A 27,148-nucleotide genomic window follows, 5' to 3' on the forward strand; every position below is an offset into this window, starting at 1 on the left:
AAATGATCAGAGAACATGGGCAGTTCACTGTCTCATAGCAATGTAATGCAGTAATGCCCACAGCAGTTCATTTCATTAAAGATGTGCCATGTAACTTTTCTATGTCCTCCATATGTTTTTTCCATGGAGTTGTTACATAGCCTGATATGTTCCACAACATGGCATTAAGCCAGTGGTTCTTAACCTAGGTTCAATCGAACCCTAGGGGTTCGGTGAGTCAGTCTCAGGGATTCGGCGGAGGTCAAGACACGCACCCAACTCATACTCAGCGGACTGCGAGTGTCTTCAGACGTTGGCCCAATTCAACAAATGCACCCTTTGATGTGTCTATCGAAGTACCTGCCCACTTAAATGAGCCGTTTGAACGGCATAAAAACATAAAACAACATAAAAATGAAGAAAAGAAACAGACTTTGCTATGAAAATGACATGAGAGTGGCACTTGCCAAGGTGAAGCCATGTGTTTCTGAACTGGTCTCTCAAAGGCAACAGCAGAAGTCACACTGATTTGCAGTAAATATTCATTATTATTCTAGCCTGATGGAAATTAGGTGATAGGTGTGTGTTAAAATGTTAAAAATAATAAATAGCATAAATACAATAAGTTCATTATTGAAATACAAAGGTTAAAAATTTTAATAATTTCAGTGTGGTAGTATTAAAAAAGGTCATGTCTTTGTAAAAAGGTATGTATGTAATTTGTTGTGAGTTCACACATTGTATTGGTTTTATTCTTTGAACACAGTGATGTTAATGCAAAAAAAAAAAAAAAAAAAATTATATATATATATATATATATATATATATATATATATATATATATATATATATATATATATATATATATATATATATATATATATATATATATATAAAAATATATTTTTCAATAAACAAGAGTTCGGTGAATGTGCATATGAAACTGGTGGGGTTCAGTACCTCCAACAAGGTTAAGAACCACTGCATTAAGCACACCGTTATTCATGGAGACAAGCAGATGATACCATCAAGTCAAGTTACAGAAGTCAAGTTACAGAATTTTTGGACTGAATGGCAAATTTCCATGTTAAGTTGATCACGAACTTATGTGGAAACACTTTATATGTATGTGTTTTTCACTGTATTTTCAAGCAATAAAAACATCTGCAATTGGATAAATGCAAAATATTTTTTTTAATGCTATACTATGGAACATTCCAGGACTAACAATCACAACTTCATAGAGACAAGCATCTGGCGAACCCTCCTCCAAAAAAGTCACATACCTACATGCTATTGATGCTGTGATGGGGATAAAGTCAGTTGTGATATCACTGCTTATGAAAAATATTAGCATTATTAGCAGTCAAGCGCTGCACTCATAAAACAATCTGTGGCATCTTTCCCCTAACGGCTTGTTACAGTGTTCAGGGCGGCTGATAGGAGAGTGCTGCGGTAAACTGATGTTTGAAAAGTGACATGGATGCAGGCAGAAAGATAGAAAGAGCATCATTTTGTTGAAGACTCATCCTTTTCTTCCTCCTCTTTCTTATTCAGATAATCTCATTTGGGATCACATTGTTGTCCTGTCCTTCAGTGTGACACATAGCAATTACAGTGTTGTAAAGAGCTGTGTTTGGCTGTGCCTCTGACAAGTGGGCTTTCTCTGCACTTCTAACTTGAAATGTAGTGAAAGTCTTTGTTCTTGTTAGCAGATGTTTATATTTGTATTGTTCAGTACTCCATGTCCATTAATTAAAGTTGACCAAAAGCATTTGCTATGTGAATAGTGACATAGGTAATTATCTGTGACAGTAGTCCAGGAGATAGAGCAGTTCATAGGAGGTTGCTCAATTCCAAATCTTATATGCCAGTTTGCTTAATTGTTGTCATACTTAAGTGTCTTTCCATAGGTCTTCTCAGAAACACAATTTCTTTGTTCCCCTGCTTTTTCCCCGCTGATGGATGCTCTCCTCAGTGGAATTGGCATTAAGGCCATTTTTGATCGATATGTAATGACCACACATGTGAGAGAAAAAAAATAACTTAGGTATAATAGTTTGGGCTGAAACTTCAAGATTTTTAACTGTGTGAAATGTGAGCATTTACTTTGCGGCATCTGGCTAGGCCACAATGCTTTTGACTGTTGATTCAGTGGCAGGGAAAACGTTTATTCATTGCTTATGGAGGCTTGTATGCGCATGTATCATACATTTGAACCATTGCATTTGAGCTTTGTATTTCTGACACACACTGAAAGAAAGCAGCACAGTTGTCTGCCGAGGTGCCTCTTGGCCAGGTGTCCTTGAATTTTTTATTTTTTACTTTCTCAAGGGACTTCCTGGTAAAATACAGGTTAAATAAGTAAACAGTTTTTGCACGGGATAAGCAAAATGGGATGTATTCGCCAAAATGTACTAATAGAAGGTAGATAAAATGTTTAGCAGGCACTATCTGATTTATTACAACTACAAGATCAAATACTTTGTACATTAGAGAGACAGAGGATACACTGCTGTGTCAGCGGAGAGCTACAGGAGTAATAAAAACATACACTTTACCTTTGATTTTTGCTTTGACTTTCACTCGTATTCTGCTGTCCATCAAACTGGGGTTTCATACATCTGTTCATATATCTGTCCCACACTGATCCTCCTTTACCCATTCGTAATCTGTGGAATTGGCTCTGAATAAGTGATTTCAAAGGTAATATTTCATTTTGGATTGCTGATGTATATTTTCACGCATGGGGTATTGTTATGTTGCATCTATGCCTATATGCCCACAATAAGTAAAGCTAATAACTGAAATTAAAAATATAGTACAGCACATTTTATTTGTTCATTAATAAGAGGAAATTAGACAGCGGGATGTAATGGTTTTAAATATTTGGAGAATTTTTGTGATAGCAAGCATCTTTAGTCATAGCATCAAGCCTATACGGGTATTAGGAGCAGTCAGCAACCTACCGTTCTTTTGCTCTGATGCTAAACTCTAATTACATATTAGATTTGGGGCAGAAATAAGTTTCTTATAGTAATATACAGCCCACCCACGAACAGCATATGTTAGGTTTACTCTATAAGTTAAGTCTCAGTTTTTATATTTTAACCACAGTCCCTAAAAGGTGTCACTTGTACAGTGGCCCGAAAGCCCCTATATCCTCCAGGGACACTGACAGAGCTATTACCTAATAGTGGTAAAAACAGATTGTGTCAGTTTAGGTCCCACAATCATGTTAACAATATAAAGACAGGTTTGGGTGAGACCGTGTCATCTCTGCAGTTATAAATGATCTATTGTTTAGACAATATATTTCCAGTCCAGTGCATTAATTCAATGGCAACTTCAAGTGAAATCTGGGACATTTCATAGTAATATGTCATTTTGTAGCAGAATAAAGACTTCAGCTACAGTTGTTCTACTAAAGGAAAAGATTATTGATTGAACACAGGTTTTCACCTTTTGAATATAAACCTTGTAAAGCCTCTCTGCACAGAACAAATCACACTCATGAGTTCTCCAGTAATGACTGAAGTTGTAGTGAGTGTGTAGGGGGATATAAAGTCATCTCCTTATTTGTATATCTGTTTACATCAATATATTATTTTCACTTCTGTAGAGCCTAGTACAGAAGTGAAAATAATAGTTTGGACAAGTTTAAACCTTGTCCAAACTTGTCTAATACTATATTTAAAGATGCACTATGTGAGGGGTCCGTTACCTGCTTGTCTCCGTGAAAATGTAAATGCTTTGCCTGGAATCTTCCACCTTAATTCAATTCTAGGTGTTTCTATTTCTCAAAAAGAGAAAATAAAACCTTGGAAAACATGCAATCTCACTGTGACTCGGCTCACCTCGTCACAGATCTGATTTGTAACTTGGTCTGGTGTCATAAGCTCCTTGTCTCTGTAGAATAGATCAATTTAGAAATGACATATTGAAAATTCTAAGCAAAGCAATATTCCATGGAGACAAGCAATACATGGCATTTTCAGAGTGTAGCAGTGCTATAGCAGAAATACAGCACTAGAATCAGTAAATGAGGCTACATTTGGATGTTTAGTTACACATTTGTTTTGGACTTCTCATTATAGAATGCTTTTCATGTTTTCATATTTTCAGCATATGAGGGATAGATACAGTTGAAACCAGTTTACATATGTTGCTGTTTTTTTTTTTTTTCTTTCTTACTCTCTGACATGAAATCAGACTAAACCTTTCATGTTTAGGTCATTTAGCATTACCAACATTTATATTTGCTATATGCCAGAATAATGAGAGATGGATTTTTAATATAATTTTTCATGACTTTCACCAAAGTCAGAAGTTTACATACAGTAACATTATTATGCATTTAAACAATTTAGGAAAACACAAATAATGCTGTAATGTCTTTGGAAGCTTCTAATTCTTGACAACATTTGAGTTAATTAAAGACACTTGGAGACATGGATGTATTTGAAGGTGCACCTGAAACACACTGCGTCTTTGTGTAACATCATGGGAAAGTCAAAAGAAATCAGCCAAGATATCAGGAAGAAAATTCTCGACTTGCACAAGTCTGGTTCATCCTTTAGTGCAATTTTCAGGTGCCTGATGATGACACGCCACACCAAAAAGACAGAACTCAGGGAAGGCTTAACAGTGTTTATTTACAAGAGTGCAAGTGCAAAAATGACGGTGGATCAAACGGTGAGTCAGGAGCAGGATGTTTGCCGTGGTCCAGGGACAGAGTGTGAGTAGCAGAGATGGAGACGGGACAAACAGCACCAGTAGGGAAGAGCAGGGTCAGAGGTGGGAGAGCTGAGTGAGTCCAGCGAGTGGGATCTGGTGAGGAGTGCACGGGAGGAGCCCAGATCCAGCTCCAGGCTCAGACACAGAAGGGAGGGGAAAAAGACCAAAAAAGGCAGGACAGACAGGGATCGTGACACCTTGTGAAGATGCTCGCTGAAGCTGGCAATAGAGTAAAAAGGGGGAAGCTTGTGAGCCTGAGGACACCATCCCAACTGTGAAATACAGGGATGGTAGCATCATGTTGTGAGGTTGTTTCGCTGCAGTAGAGACTGCTGCATGTCACAAAATAGATGGCATCATAAGGGAAGAACATTATGTGGAAATACTGCAGTAACATCACAAGGTATCGCCAAGAAGTAAAAGCTTGGGTGCAAATGGCTCTTCCAAATGGATAATGACCCAAAGCATACTGCCAAAGTGGTTACAAAGTGGCTTAAGGATGACAAAATCAATTTTTTGGCATGACAATCGCAAAGCCCTGATCTCAATCCTATTGAAAATGAATAGGGAGTCCTGAAAAGGCATGTGCGAGCAAGGCGGCCTACAAACTTGGCTCAGTTATACCAGTTCTGTCAGGAAGAATGAGCAAAATTTCCTGACAACTATTGTGAGAAACTTGTAGAAGGAAATCCAAACATTTGACCTAAGTCATACAGTTCAAAGGCAGTGGTACCAAATACTAATGAAATGTCTGTAAACTAAACAAAATCTGATGCTGAAAAAAAAAAGTCAACTTTTCAAAGCAATGAAAAATTGTCTAAAAAAAATCCCTCTCTCATTATTCTGGCATTTAGAAAATAGAAATGATAGACATAATACAATAATAATAATAGAAATAATAGACATAAAATAGAAAAAGTTTAGTCTGATTTCATGTCAGACAGTGAGAAAACAAACTAAACAACAAAACGTATGTGTCATTTTATATAGTGTATGTAAGCTTCTGGTTTCAACTGTAGGTGGATAATAATACACATTTACCTTTCAACAATAATATTTTGAATAGTACTTGTTGTGATTGACTGCTCCCATATTTGTGGATTGTGAGGTATATATTACAGATAAAACATATGGTAAGCAGGCTCTGAAACAGCTGTAACTATAAAAAAGTATAGGCCCCAGGCTATTCTGGAAATGAGCTCTTCATTGCCAAAAATGTGCTATAAATCCTAGCAGACAAAGTGATTACAATCTTTTTTTTTTTTTTTTTTTTTAAATATATGTACATATTTCCTATAGCAGAAGTTTATCCTGGAGGTAGTTTAAGAGTGCATTTCTAGGTTAAGGAACAGGTGTTCATCCTCATGAGCTGGCAAGGCTGTAATTTAATCAATTATGCATAAATAAGATTCCCTGCATGCATGATAAACTGTGTCTATGAAGGCTCTTTATAGAAGTACCACCTGCACCGTTGCACGAGGAGTGGACCACCAGGCTGGACGCATACTGGAGCTACATATAACATATAACACTTACATTTCAATATGACTTTTGTGATGAACATACTCATTGAGGTTCAACATGTCCAACTTTGACTTGCAATTGGAGCCCTGACCTCTTTTTTTGCTATTATTATAACAACCCACTTTTGCACTGCATGCACAATGTATACTTAATACACATGTATTGACCATCAAACACTTTTGGACAGACACCTTGACTCTTAACACATTTTTGACAGTACAAAGCCTTTTCCAATGATCCAGATAAGTCTTCAATCCACAGTACAGCACTCTGAGCCAACGTTTTCTTAAAGATATGGTACATTTTCTCCCTCTGTATGTAGCTGATCTTAAAGTGATCTGGTCAGGCCTGGCTCTCTCAGGTGTGTGGCTTGATAAGACATAAATTCCTTAATCCTGACAGACAGCCAGGACAAGATACAGCCAGTCGACAGATACAGTAAATCAATCAATGTGTTGGAGAAGTAACAGGCGGCAGTATTGACTCCCTTTCCCCCTCTCCTCTTCCTCATAGTCCTCTGCATCTGTTTTTGAATTTGGGTGACAACCTGAAAGTTTGGTCTCTCATACAAGCTCTGCCAAAATATAAAAGCCTCAAAAAGAAACAATGGAAAACCCATTAGTGCATGTAACAAATAGAGTACAACAAGCTCAGAAAATGAAAGAAAAAACTATCAGGCTACATGTGAAGGTGACCATGCATGAACAGCCTCTATTCACATTCTGAACTGGCACATGGTAATTAATGTGCATTGTCCAATATGAAATAGAAATAAATATGACTGCATTACTGTAAAAACTAAAAATAAAAATCTGAATCTGACTGTATGAAACAAAATGTTCAGTTCACGTGCATAATTTGTAGAATATTTGATTTGGGGCAATAAGATTACTTTTTAGGCCAACTAATCTAACACCTGGTTCTCCATAGCAGTGCGGTAGAGGAAATTTTGAGGCCTTCAAACTGAATCTTAAAATGTTCAAGATGGATGATAAAAGTTTGTTAAAAGTGTGTGTGGTATGCCTAGGCCTGTCATGATAATTACTATATCAATTTATTGTTCGATACATGACAGACTGAATGGTAAGTTTTAGGATCAATGTTATCGTGGCTACTTTTTCTTTGTACTAGTGTGAATATTTTTTCAGTTCTATGATTAGATTTGAGCTGTAGAAAGTTAATACAAACTAACTACTGAAGTGTTTCATTCTTCTATTTATTTATTTATTGCAGTTTGTGTTTTTTAACCATATTATACATTAAGAATAGGGGTTTTTTTTGGGATAATTCTACTTTAATATTATTGTATCAGTGGCATAAATTTATTTCAGTATTATCATTTATTGTGTATATTTTCTTCTTTGTGTCAAGCCTAGGTATGCTGATAGATTTGAAAGTGGACTTTTAGCAGTTTCAAATTTCATAATTCTTGGTTGTCACAAAAATGTAGCTCTACAAAACAGCAGAGTTTATAATCTCTGTCTTGTAAATAATTTGATTTAGGCATTTAAGTGTAAAACAAATCTGTCTTGTCAAATCTTGTCTTTGTGCCGCCAACCTCATAGTTTATTCTCCCCAACAAGGTTATAAAGCGGATTATGTATTGCACCATGATGAAGTGTACCAGGCGTCATTACCAAAGCAGCACTTTGAATCCACAGGAGGCAGGAGATGGTTCAACCTCATGCCATCTTTTCTGCGCCCCATTAACCAGGCACACCCCATAAGCACAGAGGAGACCTGGACTAGCTGCAAGAGACTCAGGGACATTGAGATATATTTCAACCTGTAGAGTGAAGCTCTGAATGATATTGAGTTTGGACCCCAAGGTGTGCATGGAGAGCCAGGTATGAAATGAAAGTATTATATAGTGGGAAACAGCAAGAGGAGATGAATACCAAGTGATGTTTTATCCCCAAAAGAGGCACCCAAATTCAAGTGATGGGAAAATGACAGGAAGAAGAGACGTGTGGGTGGTTTGTAACAATGGCACTATAGTGAACATCAGCGAATTGACATTTTTGTTTTTTGCCTTGTAGCATCTTTATCTTTTCCTAAAGCAGCATGAAATTTCTCCCTCAGCGTTTCTAGGGCGAGGAGTATCAGGGCATGTTCTCACATTTCAGTCCATTTGTCTCCCTGCTATATATGCAGCTCAATGATCTTAGCCTCCATTAGCACAGGCAAGCATCCAGCACAAGTAAACATAAAATATATGTATTAGAACGGCCCATTTCTCCCTACGCACCGTTTGCAGGCTTGTACTTCTACTGACGTACAGCAGACTACAGCAACACAATATATAAGTAATAGAAAGTCTATGTACTGTCATAATATAAAACTTACAATAATTACAATTATTGTGAGAAGAAACATACAAGATTTTATGATTATACATGATAAGTGATGTCATGCACAAAGATTGTAATTCACTTTCATTCACACTGTCCAATAAATTACCATTTCTTGCGTATGAAATCAAACTTTCAGAATGACAAAGTGAAGTTAATATGTTTATTTTATGACCTGAATAATAACAATTATCAATTAACCAAACACAGCATGTAGAAGTGTTTGTGAGAAAGACTTCATTTAATTAGGAAACCTTTTATCTGTTTAACATTTAAGAATGAGCCATGTGTGTCATGGTGCTTTACAATGAGAACTGATTGGATCTGTAAAGATGGTCTACCGTGCTTCACTTTTTCCTCTGAAAAAGCAGGTCTAAAAGCTATGCTAGTGGCCAAAAAAACAAACAGACAAACAAACAAACAAACAAACAAACAAACAAACAAGCACAAATGCATGTGAATACTGATGATATTCCAAAAGGTTTGTGAGAACTTGGAATGATTTGGATTTAAAATACCACTTCCTCCTTACATAGTTTGAAAATTAGGTACCCAAGCTTTAAACTCATAACCTTGTCTGATTTAGTAAGTATTTATTTTAGTTTGTTTGTTTTCTCTTTTATACAATTCTCAGTAACAAAATTATGTATAATACAAGATAAAGTGAAAACAAAGTATAGTTATATAAACAACAATTTTTCCCCTGTATGTGTTCATGTTTTTTCTTAAAATGTTAATGTTCAGTATGGAAATACAGCAGTTTAGTAATGTTGTTGTTAAAGTAAATATTTCTTGAGATAAACTGCATCAGCCTTTCCTCAGGGCTCTCTGTGAAGATGACTCAAACGAGCACCGTCAATTGTTGCATAATTTCCACATCTTAGCAAAATGTAGCACATGTCTCAAGTCTGTAAATACACACAACTGCCAAGCACAAATTTGCCATTGCTGTGCTTAATATGGACCAGTCTAAATTTCCAGGACTTAATTTACCTATTACACCATTGTGACAAAACACAAGATGTCAAGAGAATAACACTGTATACCATATTTGAAAATGTGTTTTAGTTATTCAAAAATATGCAATTAATTGTGGGGAATTTCAAGTTTTCTAACATTGCAGCTTTAATTTAACTTCTATTTATGACACAATGGTCTCAAATTAGCTGTGCTAAATCCATGCAGTAAATTGGGCTGCCCAGGAAGTCGTAACGTTAACCAAGTTTTGGCTCAGTTAGTGAGAGCTGCTTTTGGGCCAGGTGCCACTTGGCAGTGACTTTCTATCCCACGTTGTATTGTACCAACTGCCACTGTCCATTAAAATTATGTTCTTCAAACAGAAGGATGCTTCCCCAGGGAAGATTTTTGTGTTGTCATGCAAATTCTTATTTTCTCATTACAAATTTTGGTAGCCAGCTTTCCACCGTTTTTAACTTTACTGAATTAGGCAAATTAAGATAATGGGGTCATCTAAACTGTTCGCAAAGCACAAGGTGAGTGTTCTTGCCCAGGGGCAACAGGGCACTTTTGTGGTTATAAGACAAAGTGAGCTATTGTCAGATTCAACTATTTGACAGTAGGCCAAAGACATGATTTCCTAATCTAGTGTGCTCTGAAATGCAATAATTAGCCACGTACATGCCAGATCAGATAGCAATTGTGTTGCTCCGTATTTCATTTTACATTAATTAAAGACAATTGAATATGTGAATGTCTATTTGAATCTTCTAAACATAATGTCCACGTTTGCAGTGATTTCTTCTCATATGCCAGCTAATATAGCAGAGTCAAAGGCTTATACTGTGGTAATTTCCCTTGAGATTGAGCTAGGATCGTATCTAATAAGAAATGAATATGGGATTACAGTGGAATTGTCTCTGATTTGTCTTCTCCAACTCTTAAACAATATTTACACCTGGCCCTGTTGAGCAAATGTGGAGAATAAACAAGACAGTAATGGAAGATGGTTTATATGAACAGATAATATGAGCAATCCAATAATGATTTCTTTGTGATTCGGTTTGGTTCATCTGTCCATAGATTATTCTGCTCTCACCAGTCACCAATCACTATTTAGATTAGATGTGCTCAACAGCAAAGAATAGAAACAATTAATAAACATAGGTTTATAAATTTATGTATTCCAGTGGCTGTAACTGTGTTAGTGATATTAATTATAAACTACATGTTTTTTTTGTTTTTTTTTTCCTCAAAAAGAACCTCTGTTTTATAACTCATGAATGAGTCTGCTTAGATTTGTCTAGGACTGAGTCCCTCCACTGAAGCAGCACAGATTGTGTTGTAAAAAGCCTTGTACATGGTCACGTGGGACTGGTGTGTAGATTGCTCCTCGTATCCTGTGTAGTGGCTGACAGCTGGCAATAATGGCTTGGCTCATCAGGATTGTTCACGTTTTGAATGGGTGGACGCCTTCAAAAATCTAAAGATGTCTTCTGTCACAATTTAGCTTTCTTATTAGCAATTGTGCCATGCTGGAGATGTTCCTTCTCCTGCACAATTTCCCAAGTACAAGATAGGAAATGGTAGGTGTTTAAAAGCCCCTTACTCATAATTATGCCCACATTAATGCATGATCACCCAAAATAAGAAGTGTTTTGCAGTCTCTGAGTAAGTCCTTTACCTTCAGAGAGAACAGGTTCTCCATAGCACAAGTCTTACAGATTCACAGTCTTTTTCAGAACACTTAAAAACACATATTTGGAGTGACTAAAGTAATAATAATTTATTATGTCTTTATAAGTAGGGGGTTGCATTTTAAAGTTTTAGTAGGAGTAGGAATATAATTACCCGGTCATGATATCAACTTATCATTCAATATATAGCTAGCTAGATGAAAGGTCAATATTATCATGGGTACTTTTTCTTTGCACTGCAAGACACAAACTAACTACCTAAGTATTGCATTCTGTTATTTACTTATTTTTTAACAACTTTTTGTGGGATAATTCTGCTTCATGGTTTGGTTTCAAAATTATCATTTATCGTCTCTATTTAGTTCAACAATATAAACATTTGTGACAAGTCTATCAATATTTCTCCCATTCTTTAATTTTTTCTTTCTTTTTTTATTTAACAATTTGTACCTGCCACTTTATGTTTAAAATATTTTAATTAGTTGAATTAGTTTTGAGAATCCAATGAACTGAGCCATTTCTTTGATAAATGATTTTGCAGTTAGTCTCTTTCTGTTCTTCAAACCTCGTCTTGCACTCTTGAAACACTTCCAATGCTCTGGTCTGTGCTAGGTTTGGTTGGGGCGGCTTCCTCTGCCTGCTCTATTGATCTACACACGAGCCTCAACATGCTGGAGTGTCAATTACGCGGCCCCTCCTGTCCATCTGTGAAAGAGCCACCGCACTCTCTCCAAAAGCCTCCCTCATGACTGAGGCAGTTAGCAGCTGCTCACATTCTACCACACACAAAAGGTCATAGGGAAACACTCTTTCAGATCAGTCAATGAAGGGGGCGTTTTTGTTTTATTAACTTCACCCTTTGAATTAATGTTTGTAATGTGTCTGTGTCGCATGTGTTGTGATGTTAATGTGTAGCAACAGAGCCACTGTTTTTATGTGATGTTAAAAAATAAATGAATGTGCAAGACAAATTTCAGATCTCTGATCTGACAATAAAGTATTATCTATCTATCTATCTATCTATCTATCTATCTATCTATCTATCTATCTATCTATCTATCTATCTATCTATCTATCTATCTATCTATCTATCTATCTATCTATCTATCTATCTATCTATCTATCTATCTATCTATCTATCTATCTATCTATCTATCTATCTATCTATCTATCTATCTATCTATCTATCTATCTATCTATCTATCTATCTATCTATCTATCTATCTATCTCTTTCTGGGTCACCACAGCTAATCTCTAATCATATTTACTAGTGCTGTATGGAAGTAAAAGTAGAATTGCACATGAATGTGCCATGGGAATTCAAATTATCAATAAAGGATTTTATTGCTTAACATAAAAAAATGGTATTATTGACAGATGCAGTGGACACCTGCAGAGTACTCAGTGTTTTATAAAATAAAACAAAAAAGAAAATCAGAGTGGATTTCCTCTAAATCATTCCCAAGCTTTAAAGGAGCCACATCTGAAGTTCATTCAATACAAATAACATTTGTAGGACCAATGAAAGCAAGTACTACGGAGTAATTGCATTTTTTTTTTTATTGCTTTTGTTACATCATATCCAGTAGCAACATGACACAAGCCATTTCTGAAGACAATATAACTATACACTCACCAAAATAATTCTTAAACATAATCACAACAGGATTCTTTAAGCTCTCAAGAGAATATGCCATTTGTTTGACTGTTATATGTCTCTGTTTTACCTGTTTGTGATGATACAGGTGATTTATTTATTTTTTTTAATGTTCCAATTACTGAATGAATTACTTATCTAGATATGCTAACAGATATGTTGGTAAACAGTAAGACATACAATAATGTATGTGTAACTTTATAATAATTCTGAGAATTTGTGCAATTGTCAATTGCTACTGCAGAAATGTATCCACAAAATGTACTCCATGAAAGTACTCACACTCACATACCTCTCTATATTATATCATCGGCCTCATATTAAGAACATACACTCATATTCTTGAAGGTTATTATATGGCCTTTTGAAATGAATACGGAGTGTGTTTTCAAATGTGTCTTTACACCTGAGGAAAGGTTGTTGTTCCAATATGAATCTCCAGTTATTCCTGCAGCTGTCTTTGACATTTAGTAGCTCATGTAAGCATTTGTGTAGTTTTCCTCTTGTTTGTTGAGGTAGGTTACCTCCTGATTTGTAAATGTACACATGTTTCTTATTCAGTACACAAAGCCGACTCAGTTAGGGATCCTCCAATTTTGAGAGCACAAATATCTTGAATAAAGTGTTTTAGATGGTTTGTGGATATTGTTATTTTTATCTATACATCTATAATTTTGCTATTAAATGTTGAATTTGCCACTTACAGAGGTACAACTGCCAACAGAAAGTTATTCAACAAATAGATAATTCATCTGGGCCAATTTCTACTTGTGTATTCATTGACATTCAATCATGTATGCAGAATAACAGCCATAGCAACATCAGATTTTGTGCAATTTCAAGTATCTCCATTTGAACATAATGTAAACTGTAACACATTTTACTACTTTTGCCATTTTTACACTATAACCCATGGCCTTCAGAGAGGAGGTCTGTTTGATAAAGCTGGATCATGCTGCATGCTTAAATAGATTAATGCTAGACAGTGATTTATTCATCAGATATGGCGGGCCACATAGAACTGCTCTCAGATCTCCCCGATACAGCACAGATTTGTAGAAAACAAAAATGTGGCAATAGTATGATGCATGTGTCTGTAGACAAAAGCACTGATGATAATAGCTGATGTGATCTACGATGTGTTTCTTTAGTGACACTCACTGTCTATATTGCCTATAGTTCTTTTTATTTTTTTATTGGGTCTTTGTAACAATGCAGGGCTTTGCCATGTCTTCATATTTGCATCTTATAACTAATTTAAGATAAGATATGCCTTTACTCTCACCAAGGTGGAAAAAACGCCAGTTGTTGAGTTGTTACATTGTTATACAGTGGCAGTGGTGGTCAGTCTAGACAGACCCAAAGACAGGTGGAAACTGTGCGCTATGGCACCCTTTTGCATCGCACCTATAGAAAAGGTGAACATGATTGGTAGAGAGGCAACACTTATTTGAGTTAACTAGCTAAAAATACATAACTAAAAATAAATGTAATGTTAAGGGTTAATGTAATTCTCAAATTAAACATATTCCAGAAAAGGCTACTCAAATGTTGTGAAAATATTTTAGAAAAAAAAGCTGTGTAGGCAAAATTTTACAATTTATTTTTTTTTCGGAAATAAGAAATGTCTACCTGTGCTGCTCTGTAAGCTGGTTTTCTGTGAGCTCACAGGGCCATAGGTGAAGTGTTTGACTTTTAGTTGTCATCAGTTCACTTAAAGTGAACCTGCGGTGAATGGGTTCTGAAAAAACGACTTCTCCCTGAGTAGAGGATGGTCGGGTGTATTCAAAGGACCTTGTCACAAGCAATATGCTCTCAATGAGTCTCAGGCCGTGCCAATCCCGAGCCTCCAGCCCACTCCCCTGAGGACCTAGTGTCTACAGCTCTATTCCGCCGCTGTGAGCCAGAGATTGCTCCTTCAGAGGTTGTTATGGTCTGCATGATGAGTGTGGTCCCATATGTTTAAACAGGATGAGATGTATTGCATGGTGGTGGCTTGCATTTCAAATGTGCATCCAAGATGTTAATGCAAAATTACATGTTTTGGGTGACAAGGGTTATATTTATTTAGTGGTTCAAGTTTGGGTTAAAATGCAGTTTTAGCATAGAGAACATGCATGGTCATTTTAGGCATTTGATTATATATCAACACATTATTTAGGAATTAATTACATGCAACATGCATTTAGTTAATGTCATAATTTCAGTGTATATTTTAGACATAAATGAATGCCTTGCCATACCATCTTAACATCTTAGGATATGCAGACAGAGCCACATGGCCTCTATTCTTCATGGATGAGCAGCTCTTTTGTCCAGCTTCTGCAGTGTCTCTGATCCTGCAGCTCTCTTCAGAAGCCCAGTGATGTCACATAGATGATCTATGTGGAAGATGTGGCCTTCCATGATTTAAAAAACTAACTAACTAACTAACTAACTAACTAACTAACTAACTAACTAACTAACTAACTAACTAACTAACTAACTAACTAACTAACTAACTAACTAACTAACTAACTAACTAAAAAACAAAGAAACAAACAAAAACATGAATAAACAGATTTTTTAAAAGCCATTTAAACAGCCATGATATTTTTAGCAAAGTACCACTAACTAAACCACAAATGAATGAAAATTTGTCATTATTCTTTATTTACTGAATACATAAAATTACAATTAAATACATTCTTATAAATTGAAGATGATGCCAGTCAAATGAATGCCCAACATCTCTCATAAAGTAGTAAAAGTATGTGAAAGGAAGTCATTAGAAAGGGTACCAATTAACCCACAATCCTACCATATCTGAGGGTTTTTGCAATTATTCCTACACCATTAACATGCAGAATTAGACTTATGCTGCAGAGCTTGTCACAACATTATGACACAGGCTGCATGTGCCACTCCGGAGGTTGAGAGATGAAAATGAACCATGTGGGAGCTGACTTCAATCCTGTCAACCTTGAGCACCCCTTTGAATGTAATGAAGGCAAATGTAGGTGTGCTGTGTAAAAGCCAGAAATGAAAAAGAAATGAATTTAAGTTGAGAACGAGTCTCCATTTCACGTAATGCTGCAGTAACAAGGTTATTCTCACACAAACACAAAATGTTCCTCTGCTCTGTCTCAGCGCTCCTCTTTTCTTCTTCTTGCAGGAATCCATAGAAAAGCCTGTGGACCTAAGCCAGACTGCAACTCCTGATTGAGCTGGAGAAAGAGCGAGACACAAGAGAACGCAGAAAGGGAACAGTGTACACCTCACCTTTGTTCTCTCTGATGCTCCACATAAAGGATCAGTACTGGCCTCTGTGTGAATAGCAGCACAGAGCAGCCTGCATGCAGCTGCGGAGGAGCAGGCGGTGAGGAGGAGAAAACAGGATTACACTGGAAAGCTCATATTCCATGTTAATTGAATGCCTGGGAACGAGGACAGACATGAGAAGCAGCTTTGCCAGTGCCAGCCGCTTGGAGAGCTATTGCAATTAACCCTGTGGCCGTCATAAAGTAATACCTGGCTCGTGTTATATGTGAGTGCAGGAGTTGGCGTTGGTCATGTTCCAGAGTGCACTGTATAGACCGTATCGCAGCGGCTGTCAACCAAACAGCTTGATCCTACCTCTGCTGTTACTGCTGCTCCATGGGCCCCTGAAGGCAGCTCAGGCAGCCAAACCCAAAGGGCCCCCACACACACATTTGAACTCCATCCGCATTGATGGTGATATCTCTCTAGGTGGGCTCTTTCCTGTGCATGCCAGGGGCCACGATGGCAAACCGTGTGGGGAGCTTAAAAAGGAAAAGGGTATCCACAGACTAGAGGCCATGCTCTTTGCCCTTGACCGCATCAACAATGACCACAACCTGCTGCCAAACATCACCCTGGGTGCCCGTATCCTGGACACCTGCTCTCGGGACACACACGCCCTAGAGCAGTCGCTCACCTTTGTCCAGGCGCTCATAGAGAAAGACGGTTCAGATGTGAAGTGTCGGGACGGGGGCTCGCCCATCATCACCAAACCCGAGCGGGTGGTGGGTGTCATCGGGGCCTCCTCCAGCTCAGTCTCCATCATGGTGGCTAACATTCTGCGCCTGTTCAAGGTAAGGTCAAATATTATAAATGTTACATAGACTTGTCTCTGTTGTGAGAGGCTCAGAGCAGAGAGCCGGGCTCTGCTGCTGAACATGGCATGCTGCAGAAAACTGGGATCTATTGATCAGTCTGTGCATGTGTGAATAATTAATGAGACATGGAAAAATAGGTTCTGCTGTTCAGGCAACAGTCTTATCCAAACAACAGATATACTGTTCACAAAATGAAAGGAACTTTACCTTTTTTAATTCAACTAAAAAATAGAATTGATTCTTTGAGTGATTTTTTAGTTTGTTAAGGGAAATGTATTTTGTGAAAAAAGTTTGCAATTTCAAGATTTTGTTTGGTTTCCTCTCTACAGTTTAACTCTCAGCAGCATGTTAGCTATTTTGGCTTTACATGGAGCCTTCTAATCATTTCACAGTACTACATTTTTGATACAACAATACAATGGGGAGAAAATGTTATTTGTATATTGTAATGTTATTTCTAGAAGCTTATTGGGGATTCTGCAATCTTTAGATATTTTTTTAATTTTTTTTATTTGAAAGGTTTGTAGTTTACTTCAAGCTTCAATTATCCTCACATGGTTATCCCCACTGGAATGTGGTAAATGCATTTATCCAGAGCTGTAGTCCTAAAAGTCCATTTGAAATGTGTAGTTGCACGGGACAGAGCTTCATAAGTTTCCCCAGATGGGGGTGTAAATCATTAGTGTGACAGGTGCCCTCTAGGAGCGGTTGTTTAGCAGTGGAAAGCAATACCTGTCGCACACCACACTCACGCACCACACTTTTAATAAGATTATATTTCCCAATAGCTTTTCATTATTTTGTTAGGCATGTATATTTAAACATCTGATCTGAAGATCTGCTCAAATATTTATAACATGTTTTTAACTTCACACCAAGATTATAGTTCTTCCAACACTGTAATTTACTGCTTGGCTGCACAGCACAATGATACTTATTTTATTATTCTTGCTTTGGTGCCCAATTACATATTTTAGCAAAAAAGAATTTCTTAAATCGAAGGGTGTTAAGTTTGCACAGAGCTTGTTAACTCAAAATTAGTGCCAATTCCTTAGTGTTGATTTAAAACTTGCAATTCAGTACCAGAGGTGTTTAGGTCTTGTTTGTTTTTCTCTTATAACATCACCATGATCTCACCAATTGTATTTGTGATTTACAATGTAATTCTTATTCAACTGGCTAGCAATAATTAATTTTCAGGTATACTAAAACTACATTAGGTCAAGCCTTTGAAGCTTTTTTCAGAAATTGTATGAGCAATAGAGTAAATATACAATGTGGCATTTTCAATATGCTGCTAATGGAAATGATTAAACTACTCAAGAACCTCATTTTGTCTGTGTATACAGTATGACTATGTGAACAAGAATGAGGCCATAAGACAAGTTTAACACAATGATTAAATTCATCAGATAGCCACCAAGCCGCAATGTGTGCAATGTTATTGTCATTGTATAACTGGCCTATAGGAGGGTGTCCTAAACCTAGACCCATTAAGACACAGAGTAAAGGACCATGTTTATTCATTTTTAATTGGCATAATCATTCACATTAAATGTCTGCTGTGTGAATGTGAAGAAAACACTGCTCTATTCTGGCACACGGGTAGTGACAAACAGAATGTATTTGTCCTAAATACAATATGGCTGTTTCCTCTCATCACTATGGTTACACCCACAGAGCAGACAGACTGTGGCACTGAGAGCTGCAAAGCTTGAATGACATTGTTATGTGGATGTGCTGGTGCTTAACAATTCAGTGGGCTGTAAGTTAAGACAAACTTTGTGTAAAATTAGACAAAAAACAAACAGACAAACAAACAAAAACAACATATGTAAATCTGTAGTCGTGACCCTTACAATAGTGAAGGTGCAACCAAAAAGCAATTTTCTTTTCAGAAATTTCATTCCTTTGTTCATCATTTAAACTCAAATAGGAAAATGAAACTCATGACTCTGCACCTCACCCCCAATCCTAACTTCTTGTTTCTTGATTTGAATAATATTCAGATTTTTAGTCCCAGCCTGTTGAGAAAAATGGGACAAAAAGGGCACTTGCAATCGGAACTGAGTTTTAGGTAAAATATTTGATAGGTCAGAGAAACACTACCTTCAACTTCCTACAATTCTTTTGCCAGGTTCAAATCCCAAAGTTATCAAATAATTTATCTACACTGCACTTTGCTCCTTTCCTTCTTTTGTTATGTCCTTCATTTTTTGCTGCTTTACTTCAAACATGTTACATTTAATCAATGTCTCACAAAGAACAGACAAAAGCTGTAGCGGAAGAAGAAGTAGTGAGCAGTGTAGTGTAGCTGGATACACCTTTGCAATTGGTAGTCGGAATCATGACGTGTCAACTTCATAGGTTGTAGTAGTAAAAGTGGTTGTAGAATTGCTGTAGTAAAAGTAGATTTTTTTTGTTCTTTTTTTCTTTCGCTAATTTATTTCAGATCATTCAGATTATAATAAAGGAATAACATTTCTATCGGGACAAACAGGTGGAGAACCTCCACCAGGCCAAATAAGCCCACTCACAGTAAAAATGTATTTTTCAGTGCCAGTGTGGGCTTAATATAGGGAATTACACCAATTCTGACCCACCATTAGATCAGGTTTAGGGATTATAGTAAATTGTTATGTTACATTAACGGAATTTACATAATACATACATATTTTTGCAAAATGACACTAACCCTTTACACTATTGTCATTTCTACATATTTGAAGTATGCAATATGCAATATTCTACTCTCTATAATGTTACAAAAGTATGCATCCTTAGAATCCCAGACAGGAGCCTATCCCTGCTCTCTCATGTGCTGACACAGGTGAGAGTGGACAGGCGTGGTAATGAGCAGCTCCAGCAGGAAGCCTCCGGTCATTAGCACGCCGCACATTCCCTCTTCATTAATGCACGCAAATACACTCCTTGCATATTTAATCTGGACTTCTCTGATCTCTGTTCGCTTGATCCTCAATGTACATATTAGCATAGCTTTTTCCGCTGATGTACATTTTGACAGTTACGGGTTAAAGAAGGCTATGTGAGTGCAGAGACATGCATTAAAGATTTGTATGTTCATTTTCTATCACAGACAATTGAAACAATTGAAAATCAGTGTCATATTGGAAAATGCTTTTCGAGAGTGTCTAATACAGCTATAGTTAATTACCTGACACAATAAAAAGAGAACGAGTTTGATGTAAAGTAGTTTGGACCTAGATTCGGCAATACAAAACATTAAAAGTGATGTAATCATTTGGTATAGATCTGCAATGTAACTTTGAACTAAGAAGTGGCTTCACAAAGCATTGTTTGGACTGGACTTTTAGGTGTTAGTATGCTCTAAATGCATCAATAGACATAATACTCCTAAGTAATTATAATGAATTATGCATTCATAATAGAAAATTATTAAAACATGTAGTTGCAGTCAGCTTTATTAGGAGTATACTGCAAAGAGGAGTACAGCCGCAGCAGTGGATGGTTAGGATGATTGGTGGATACATCAGAGAAACACGTGGCCTGTAATAATAATTCCATTCAATTCAATTCATTTTATTTTTGTAACGCCCAAAATCACAACAACAGTTGTCTCGAAGGCCGTTCATGTTTTGGTTGATGGGGGAAACCGAAGTACCCGGAGGAAACCCATCGAGACACGGGGAGAAACATGCAAAACTTCACACAGAAAGGCCTGGGCGACCCGAGGATCCAACCAAACCTTCTTGCTGTGAGGCATGAGTGTTGCCACTCAGCCACCGTGATATACACACAAAAACAAACAGGAAAATCAAACAACAGGAAAAATCAGACAAAACAAGAAAAATCGGCCAGGCGAGGAGGAGGGAGGGGGGCGGAGGAGGGCCAGGTGAGGAGGAGGAAGACCAGGCGAGGAGAAGGAGAGCCGGGCGAGGAGGAGGAGAGCCAGGTGAGGAGGAGAGGGAGGCGGGTGGAGGAGGGCCAGACGCGGAGGGGGAGAGGGTCCAGCTGTCATCGGAGCATCTGAAAGAGTTACACTCCACAGGGGGAGTGGGACAGGGGACAATATATGAATAGCATTGCTGATGAGAAAATAGGAAGAAGCAGAGGATAGTGCTCAGGTTGCCATACTTCCTCCAGCTTGTTATCTCCTACTGCAGCCTGTCTTATCCCGGGTTTTAATGTCACTCCCAGCCAATCTGGTCATAGTTAGTTCAGAGTGACATTAAACTAAGTAACCTGGTCATAAGCTATACTGAAGAGGAAGGTTTTAAGCCTGGTCTTAAATACAGAGACTGTGGGGGCCTGTTTAACATCAGCAGGGAGTTGATTCCATAGCACAGGAGCTTGGTAACTGAATGCTCTCCCTCCCACTGTACTTTTGGACACTCTAGGAACCACTAATAGTCCTGCATTCTGAGAGCGGAGTGCTCTGTTTGGCTGGTACGGGACAATAGCATCTTGCAGATAGGATGGGGCCATACCGTTTAGGGTTTTGTATGTCAGGAGGAGGACTTTGAATTTGATTCTAAGCTCGACAGGAAGCCAGTGCAGATATTTTAGTACAGGACTGATGTGGTCTCTTCTTTTAGTTCCTGTTAGGACTCTGGCCGCTGCATTTTGGACCAACTGGAGGCTCCTTATAGTACTTTTGGGGCAGGCGGCGAGCAGAGAATTACAGTAATCAAGTCTGGAAGTAACAAATGCATGAATGAGTTTTTCAGCATCGTTTTTAGGTAAAATATTTCTAATTTTAGTTATATTTCGCAGGTGGAAGAATGCGGTTTTACAAGCTAGGTTTATATATATATTCACATTTAAGTAACAGTTCTTTTTGAAGAATTCTCGCTACTGTGAGGTGCTGAGGTGTTCCACAGGGGTAAGCATCTGTGTGTCTGGACCTGAAGTATGGGGTGATGAGGCGAGGGTTCCAAGGGAGTGGGCTTTACAGGCTCCTTCTCATAACACAGGAAGCACTTGCCCTGCATCATTTACTGAGATAGCACGAGTGGACAGGGAGAGTAGAGTAAGTCTCCTGAATCGTGGCTAGACATTACTGCTTGTTCTTCACATATGCTCAAGGACAATTTCGTTTAAATATGAATATCCTTCTTTTCAAGACAACTTGAACTTTATCTTGAAATGGCTGAGGGTGATCTATGGCACAAAGAAACTACATCTGCATGCTAAGAAAATATCTATCCTCTAATGATTCCAGGTATCTCTGCATTTAAGGTTGTGAGTTAGACTAGTAATTAAGTAATTACTAAGCCTGAATCTGTTCATGTTTTATTAAGGCTAATTAAAGTGTAGTTATCACGAAGTGCTATCGATAACGTATACATGCATTGATCAGCAAGATTAAGCACAATTAGTAACTTCATCATCCACTGAAAATACTATGCTAGCCTACAGTAGTTAACTGATCTACTTGTTTCTTTAGCACTTCACTACATGTGGTCCAAAGGTGCTCGCTGAATCACGTTGACCAAAACGTCCAAACTTACCTCACTGTGCAGACATCCATCATTTCAGCAGTTTAGCAGTAATAGCTCGTGAGGAAAAAACAAGGTGAGGAAAAGACAAGGGTGAAGAGGCACTTTTTTAGAATGACGAGGATGAACAAGATGAAGAATGTTGGTGTTTTGGAGCTAAAGTCAGAGAGGTCAGATTGAGATGGATTGTACAGAGTAGAAATAGTGATAATGGTAGATGGATGATGGGGTTAACTTAGAAGACCAGAGTGTATTCACCCCAAAATAGGATAAATGATATGTGATGATATTGTGATCTGGCTGCAAGAAAATTGTGCTATCACTTTTTTGATATATCTCTAACCTCTTATTTGACACAATATGTATTTATGACACTCAAGACTTGCATTTCAATCTTGGAGAACCAGATTTTTGCCTCTTTATTGCATTCATTTTCACAGCCACATTTTCACAGTCAAGTTTGCCTAGTGAAAGGAAAAGGGGCATCATTATAAATTTCATTTGATCATTGTGTGAGGCACAGGAGCATCGCGAGCAGTGGCCCAGAAGGAGCTGAGTACATGTGACCATTACTGCTCTCTGAAAGCCCTGTTTGGGGAGGGGGTCTCCTCATTCAAGCATTACCTTTTACTGCTGGGTGACAAAGCATTTCTCATTCACATTCATTGAAGTGGCCTTGCAGCAAATGGACCTCACAAGACGATCCCAAAGCAATGGTAATGTTGAGTAATGGTTTTTCACACAGGAGTGAATGCAGTGTCAAAATCACACTCATTCAGTCATTATCCCTCAGTATATTAATGCTTATCTGAAAATGGTGCTTCTTTTGCAATTTTGAGATCATCTACTCCACATTGTACCTCCACTTTTCTCAGATGATAGCTCACATCCACAAGTCTCCTCTTTGGTCCCCATCTAGCCCTACTTACTTTGCGACTACATCATTCCTCAGCCCAATATTTCTTCTCTGTACTTAAAATGGGAACGTGTACGCCACTAGAAGAAATAGCATGAGGTATTTCACTTCGTTTCCCTTGAAGTGTTTAGTTAAAATTTCCTATGCATCTTCTTTAATGAGCATTCAACTGTAAAGCCAGCACCCCAGGGTAGCCACAAACCATCAACAATCTAACAGCCAAATAAAATTTAGTCTTAGATAAATTGCACAAATGGCTGAATAGAGGGTGAATCTCCAGCTTTTGTGGAATTCCTGGGAGATTCTATACAGAAACACAGAAACATGGGCTGATAAAACAATGTAAATAATGAGTCACACTCATGCATAATACATTTTATTGCATGTATGTATATTTAACCAACTTGACAGTTGATTCTCATTTTGAAAAAATGTCTGTCCTGTATTTATAATGACAACAACAACAACAACAACAACAATAACAACAACAATAACAATAACAATAACAATAACAATAATAACAATAACAATAATAATAATAACAATAACAATAACAATAATAATAATAATAATAATAGTATTATGTCTGTCATTTTAGCCTTTATTACCATGGGGTCTGTAGGTTACTTTTCCTGCTATTATTTGTGTCATTCATTATTTACTTAGTCCCCATGTCCGGAGATCTGGTTGTCAAGGCCTTTGACTACCATACAGATCACTCCTTCAGGCTGTGCCTGAGTGGGCCTCATGGAGAGAGGCCGGCCACCAGCCGTTCGCTGTCGAGCACCCACCCCAGACCTGGCTCCAGGGTGGAGCCCCGGTACTGCCAGTCCAGGCAATGTAACTGGCCTTGATTGCATCCTCCTCATGAAGAGTTTCTGGACCGCTCTTAGCCTGACCCGTTCCCTGGTACCTGTTTGCCATGGGTGACAATACCAGGGGCATGAAGCCCCTGACAACATAGCTCCACGGTTTCATTTGGGTGCTCAAACCCCTCCACCACATTAAGGTGGTGGTTCAAGGAGGGACATCAGCTGAAGTAGCTCGGGCAACTGTTCAGGATGCCACCTGGATGCCTACTTAAGGAGTTGTTCTGAGCATGTCCCTGGCCTGGGAAAGCTTTGGGATGCCACAAGAAGAGCTGGAGAACATATGTGGGCTGAGGGAAGTCCCTGCTTGAACTGCTGCCCCTGCAACCTGGCCCTGGATAAGCCGAAGAAAATGCATGGATAGATTATTTACTTAATTTAGAGCTGGGCGATTTTGCATGAAAATAAAATTTGTGTCAATTGTCAAAAATATTTTCAATTTGATTATGAATTATTCAACTATAAATAAGATAAAGAGCATTGCATTAAACATGCAGCTGCAACATTTCATTTGACATCAGGCTGTGAGCACTTCATAGCCCTGTGATAAACTTTGATCCCTAAGTCTTTCGTGCATTTTCAATGCAATTTCCAATACAAGAAAGTGGAGAAAGTAAAAATCAATTTTCTTCTGAACAAATCGATTTGAACCTCACATTTGATTAATCGATTTTATCATTTTTTTCCCCAGCCCTAACATTATTATTTTGCATAGACCATCTTTCTTTATGTAATAGGTACAAGACTAATGTCTTTCATCCTACCACTAGATGAAGTTGTGAGCCACTTAAGTTCCAGGTCTTAATCAAAACAATGTCATATATGTATTTATTATGTATTTGCTGGAGAACTGACCTATAAAATACACTGATTGTCCCGTGTGTCTTTGACATATATATTACCAACTACAGATACACTCACAAGACATCTGCCGACAAGGGATAATACAGACACTTGTATCTTCAGAGTCAGACGTAAATGGCTATATTGGGTTTTATGACATAATTGAAAGTCTTTGTTCATGTAGAAAGCCAAGGGACAAACTGCAAGCAGCACAAGTATGTAAAATTGCTATTTATGCACAGTTGTTATTCCCGTCGCTGCACAGTGATGATGGTGGGGCTGGAGATACCAAGTGAAGGTTATGGGAATGGAAAACAGCCTAACTGCTTTGAAATGTCAGGTATTGTTCCTAAACTGAAACACAGAGATGAATACTGTTTGCACCTAATTCTTACTCTATAATTTGGCACAGTATTATACTGTATCTACTTTTCCTATTCATTCTTCCAACAGTAAAATGATCGGCCTTCAAATGTGCAGTGTTTTATTGTTTTTTTTTTTAAAGGTGATTTTTCTATGCCTTTGGCAGGACAGTTGCGTAGAGGTCTAGATACAATCTGCTTGAATGCTTACAACCTTTAGTACCAGATGACTTCTCCTTGACCACATCCAACATTTGCAGTGTTTCACAGTGGTATTCATTATTTTTTACATTAAAACATGATCTTAAACTTAATTCTCTAAGCCCAAAATTGCATGTGGAACAAATAAATTAAGTTTAGTGTGTGATAACACCATGTTTAGTTCGAGAAACGGCTTGGATGAGCAGAGAAACGTACTATGAATCATAATGACAGAGATTACATAGACATATTTAGTTCAAGGTTAGAACCTTGTTTTATATTATTTTACTCTTAAAGCTTAGTTAACTTTTGGTATCTCTACCTAAAATGTCATCAAGACTCCTGCATTTCTATAGTTCCAGATACATATTTCCAATTTAGAGGGAACTTCTATAGGCAAATCCAAATCTGCATACTGCTGTAAATTTGTTTAAATACAACATATTTCCAGTTTAGAGGGAACTTCTATAGGAAAATCCACAGCTGTGCTCACTGGTCTCTCCTATCATGGCTAACTTATACATGGAACAACTGAATTTGAACAGGATTGGCCTCATTTCCAAGTATTCACCCGCACATTGGGATCGATAAACAAATGACAACTGAACTAAAATAAAAATTCAAGATTTGGAACCCTTTACTGCACATATTAATGCATCAAGTTCACACAAGAAAAGGCCAAGGAGAACAAACTGGTCTTCTTAGATTGTGCAGTCACTACAGGAGGACCGGTGTCTCCAGGTAGAAGGCTTCAGGAAACCCGCACACACTGGCCAATACCTGCTGTTTGATTAACACCATTTATTGCAGCACAAACTTGGAGTTATTCGTCCTCTACAACACAGAACTCAAGTGGTGCCCACAAACACAGAGGGAAAAGTGAAGGAGGAACAACACATAGAGAAAGCCCGCTCTGCTTGTGGATATACAAAATGGGACATATAGATCTACGAGAGCTAAAAAACAGGACAACAGGGAATCTGAACCTAGAAGGAAAGGTGTAACTATTCCTTACACAGCGGGTGTGTCTGAAAAACTTCAGAATTTTCAGACAGTACCAGTCTATTTCAAACCTACAAACACTTTAAGACAGGAACTAGTTCACCCAAAGGAACCCCGAGCCATAAACACAGTAATATGGTCTACTTCATTCGGTGCAAGAATGGAGTGCAGTGAGCATTACACTGGAGAAACTAAACAGTTACTCCATAAGAGAATGTTCAAACACCGTCGCAAGAGTTCCTCTGGACCCCAGTCCGCTGTACATCTCCATCTCAAATCCACTAACCACTCCGTTGAAGATAGTGAGGAACAGATCTTAGTCAGAAAAAAGAAATGGTTTGAGAGGAGAATTAAAGAAGCTATTTTTATTAGGAAAGACAATCCTTCCTTAAACAGGAATGGAGGCGTAAGACATAATCTCTCACTGATCTATGATTCCATCCTCAGGTTGCAT

General features: G+C 37.8%; 1 protein-coding gene across 1 annotated transcript in view; it reads left to right on the plus strand.

The window, feature by feature from the left end:
* The window catches only part of LOC117371643 (metabotropic glutamate receptor 4-like), a 171,160-nt gene that overhangs the window by 19,075 nt on the left and 124,937 nt on the right, over positions 1 to 27,148 (plus strand). The window contains exon 2 of the mRNA XM_033967337.2: positions 16,058 to 16,997. Within this exon, the coding sequence (XP_033823228.1) occupies positions 16,455 to 16,997 (543 nt within the window). The 5' untranslated portion in view covers positions 16,058 to 16,454. The remainder of the gene's footprint in view (positions 1 to 16,057; positions 16,998 to 27,148) is intronic.

This window comes from Periophthalmus magnuspinnatus, chromosome 5, assembly GCF_009829125.3.
Source record: "Periophthalmus magnuspinnatus isolate fPerMag1 chromosome 5, fPerMag1.2.pri, whole genome shotgun sequence".
Lineage (NCBI taxonomy): Eukaryota > Metazoa > Chordata > Actinopteri > Gobiiformes > Gobiidae > Periophthalmus > Periophthalmus magnuspinnatus.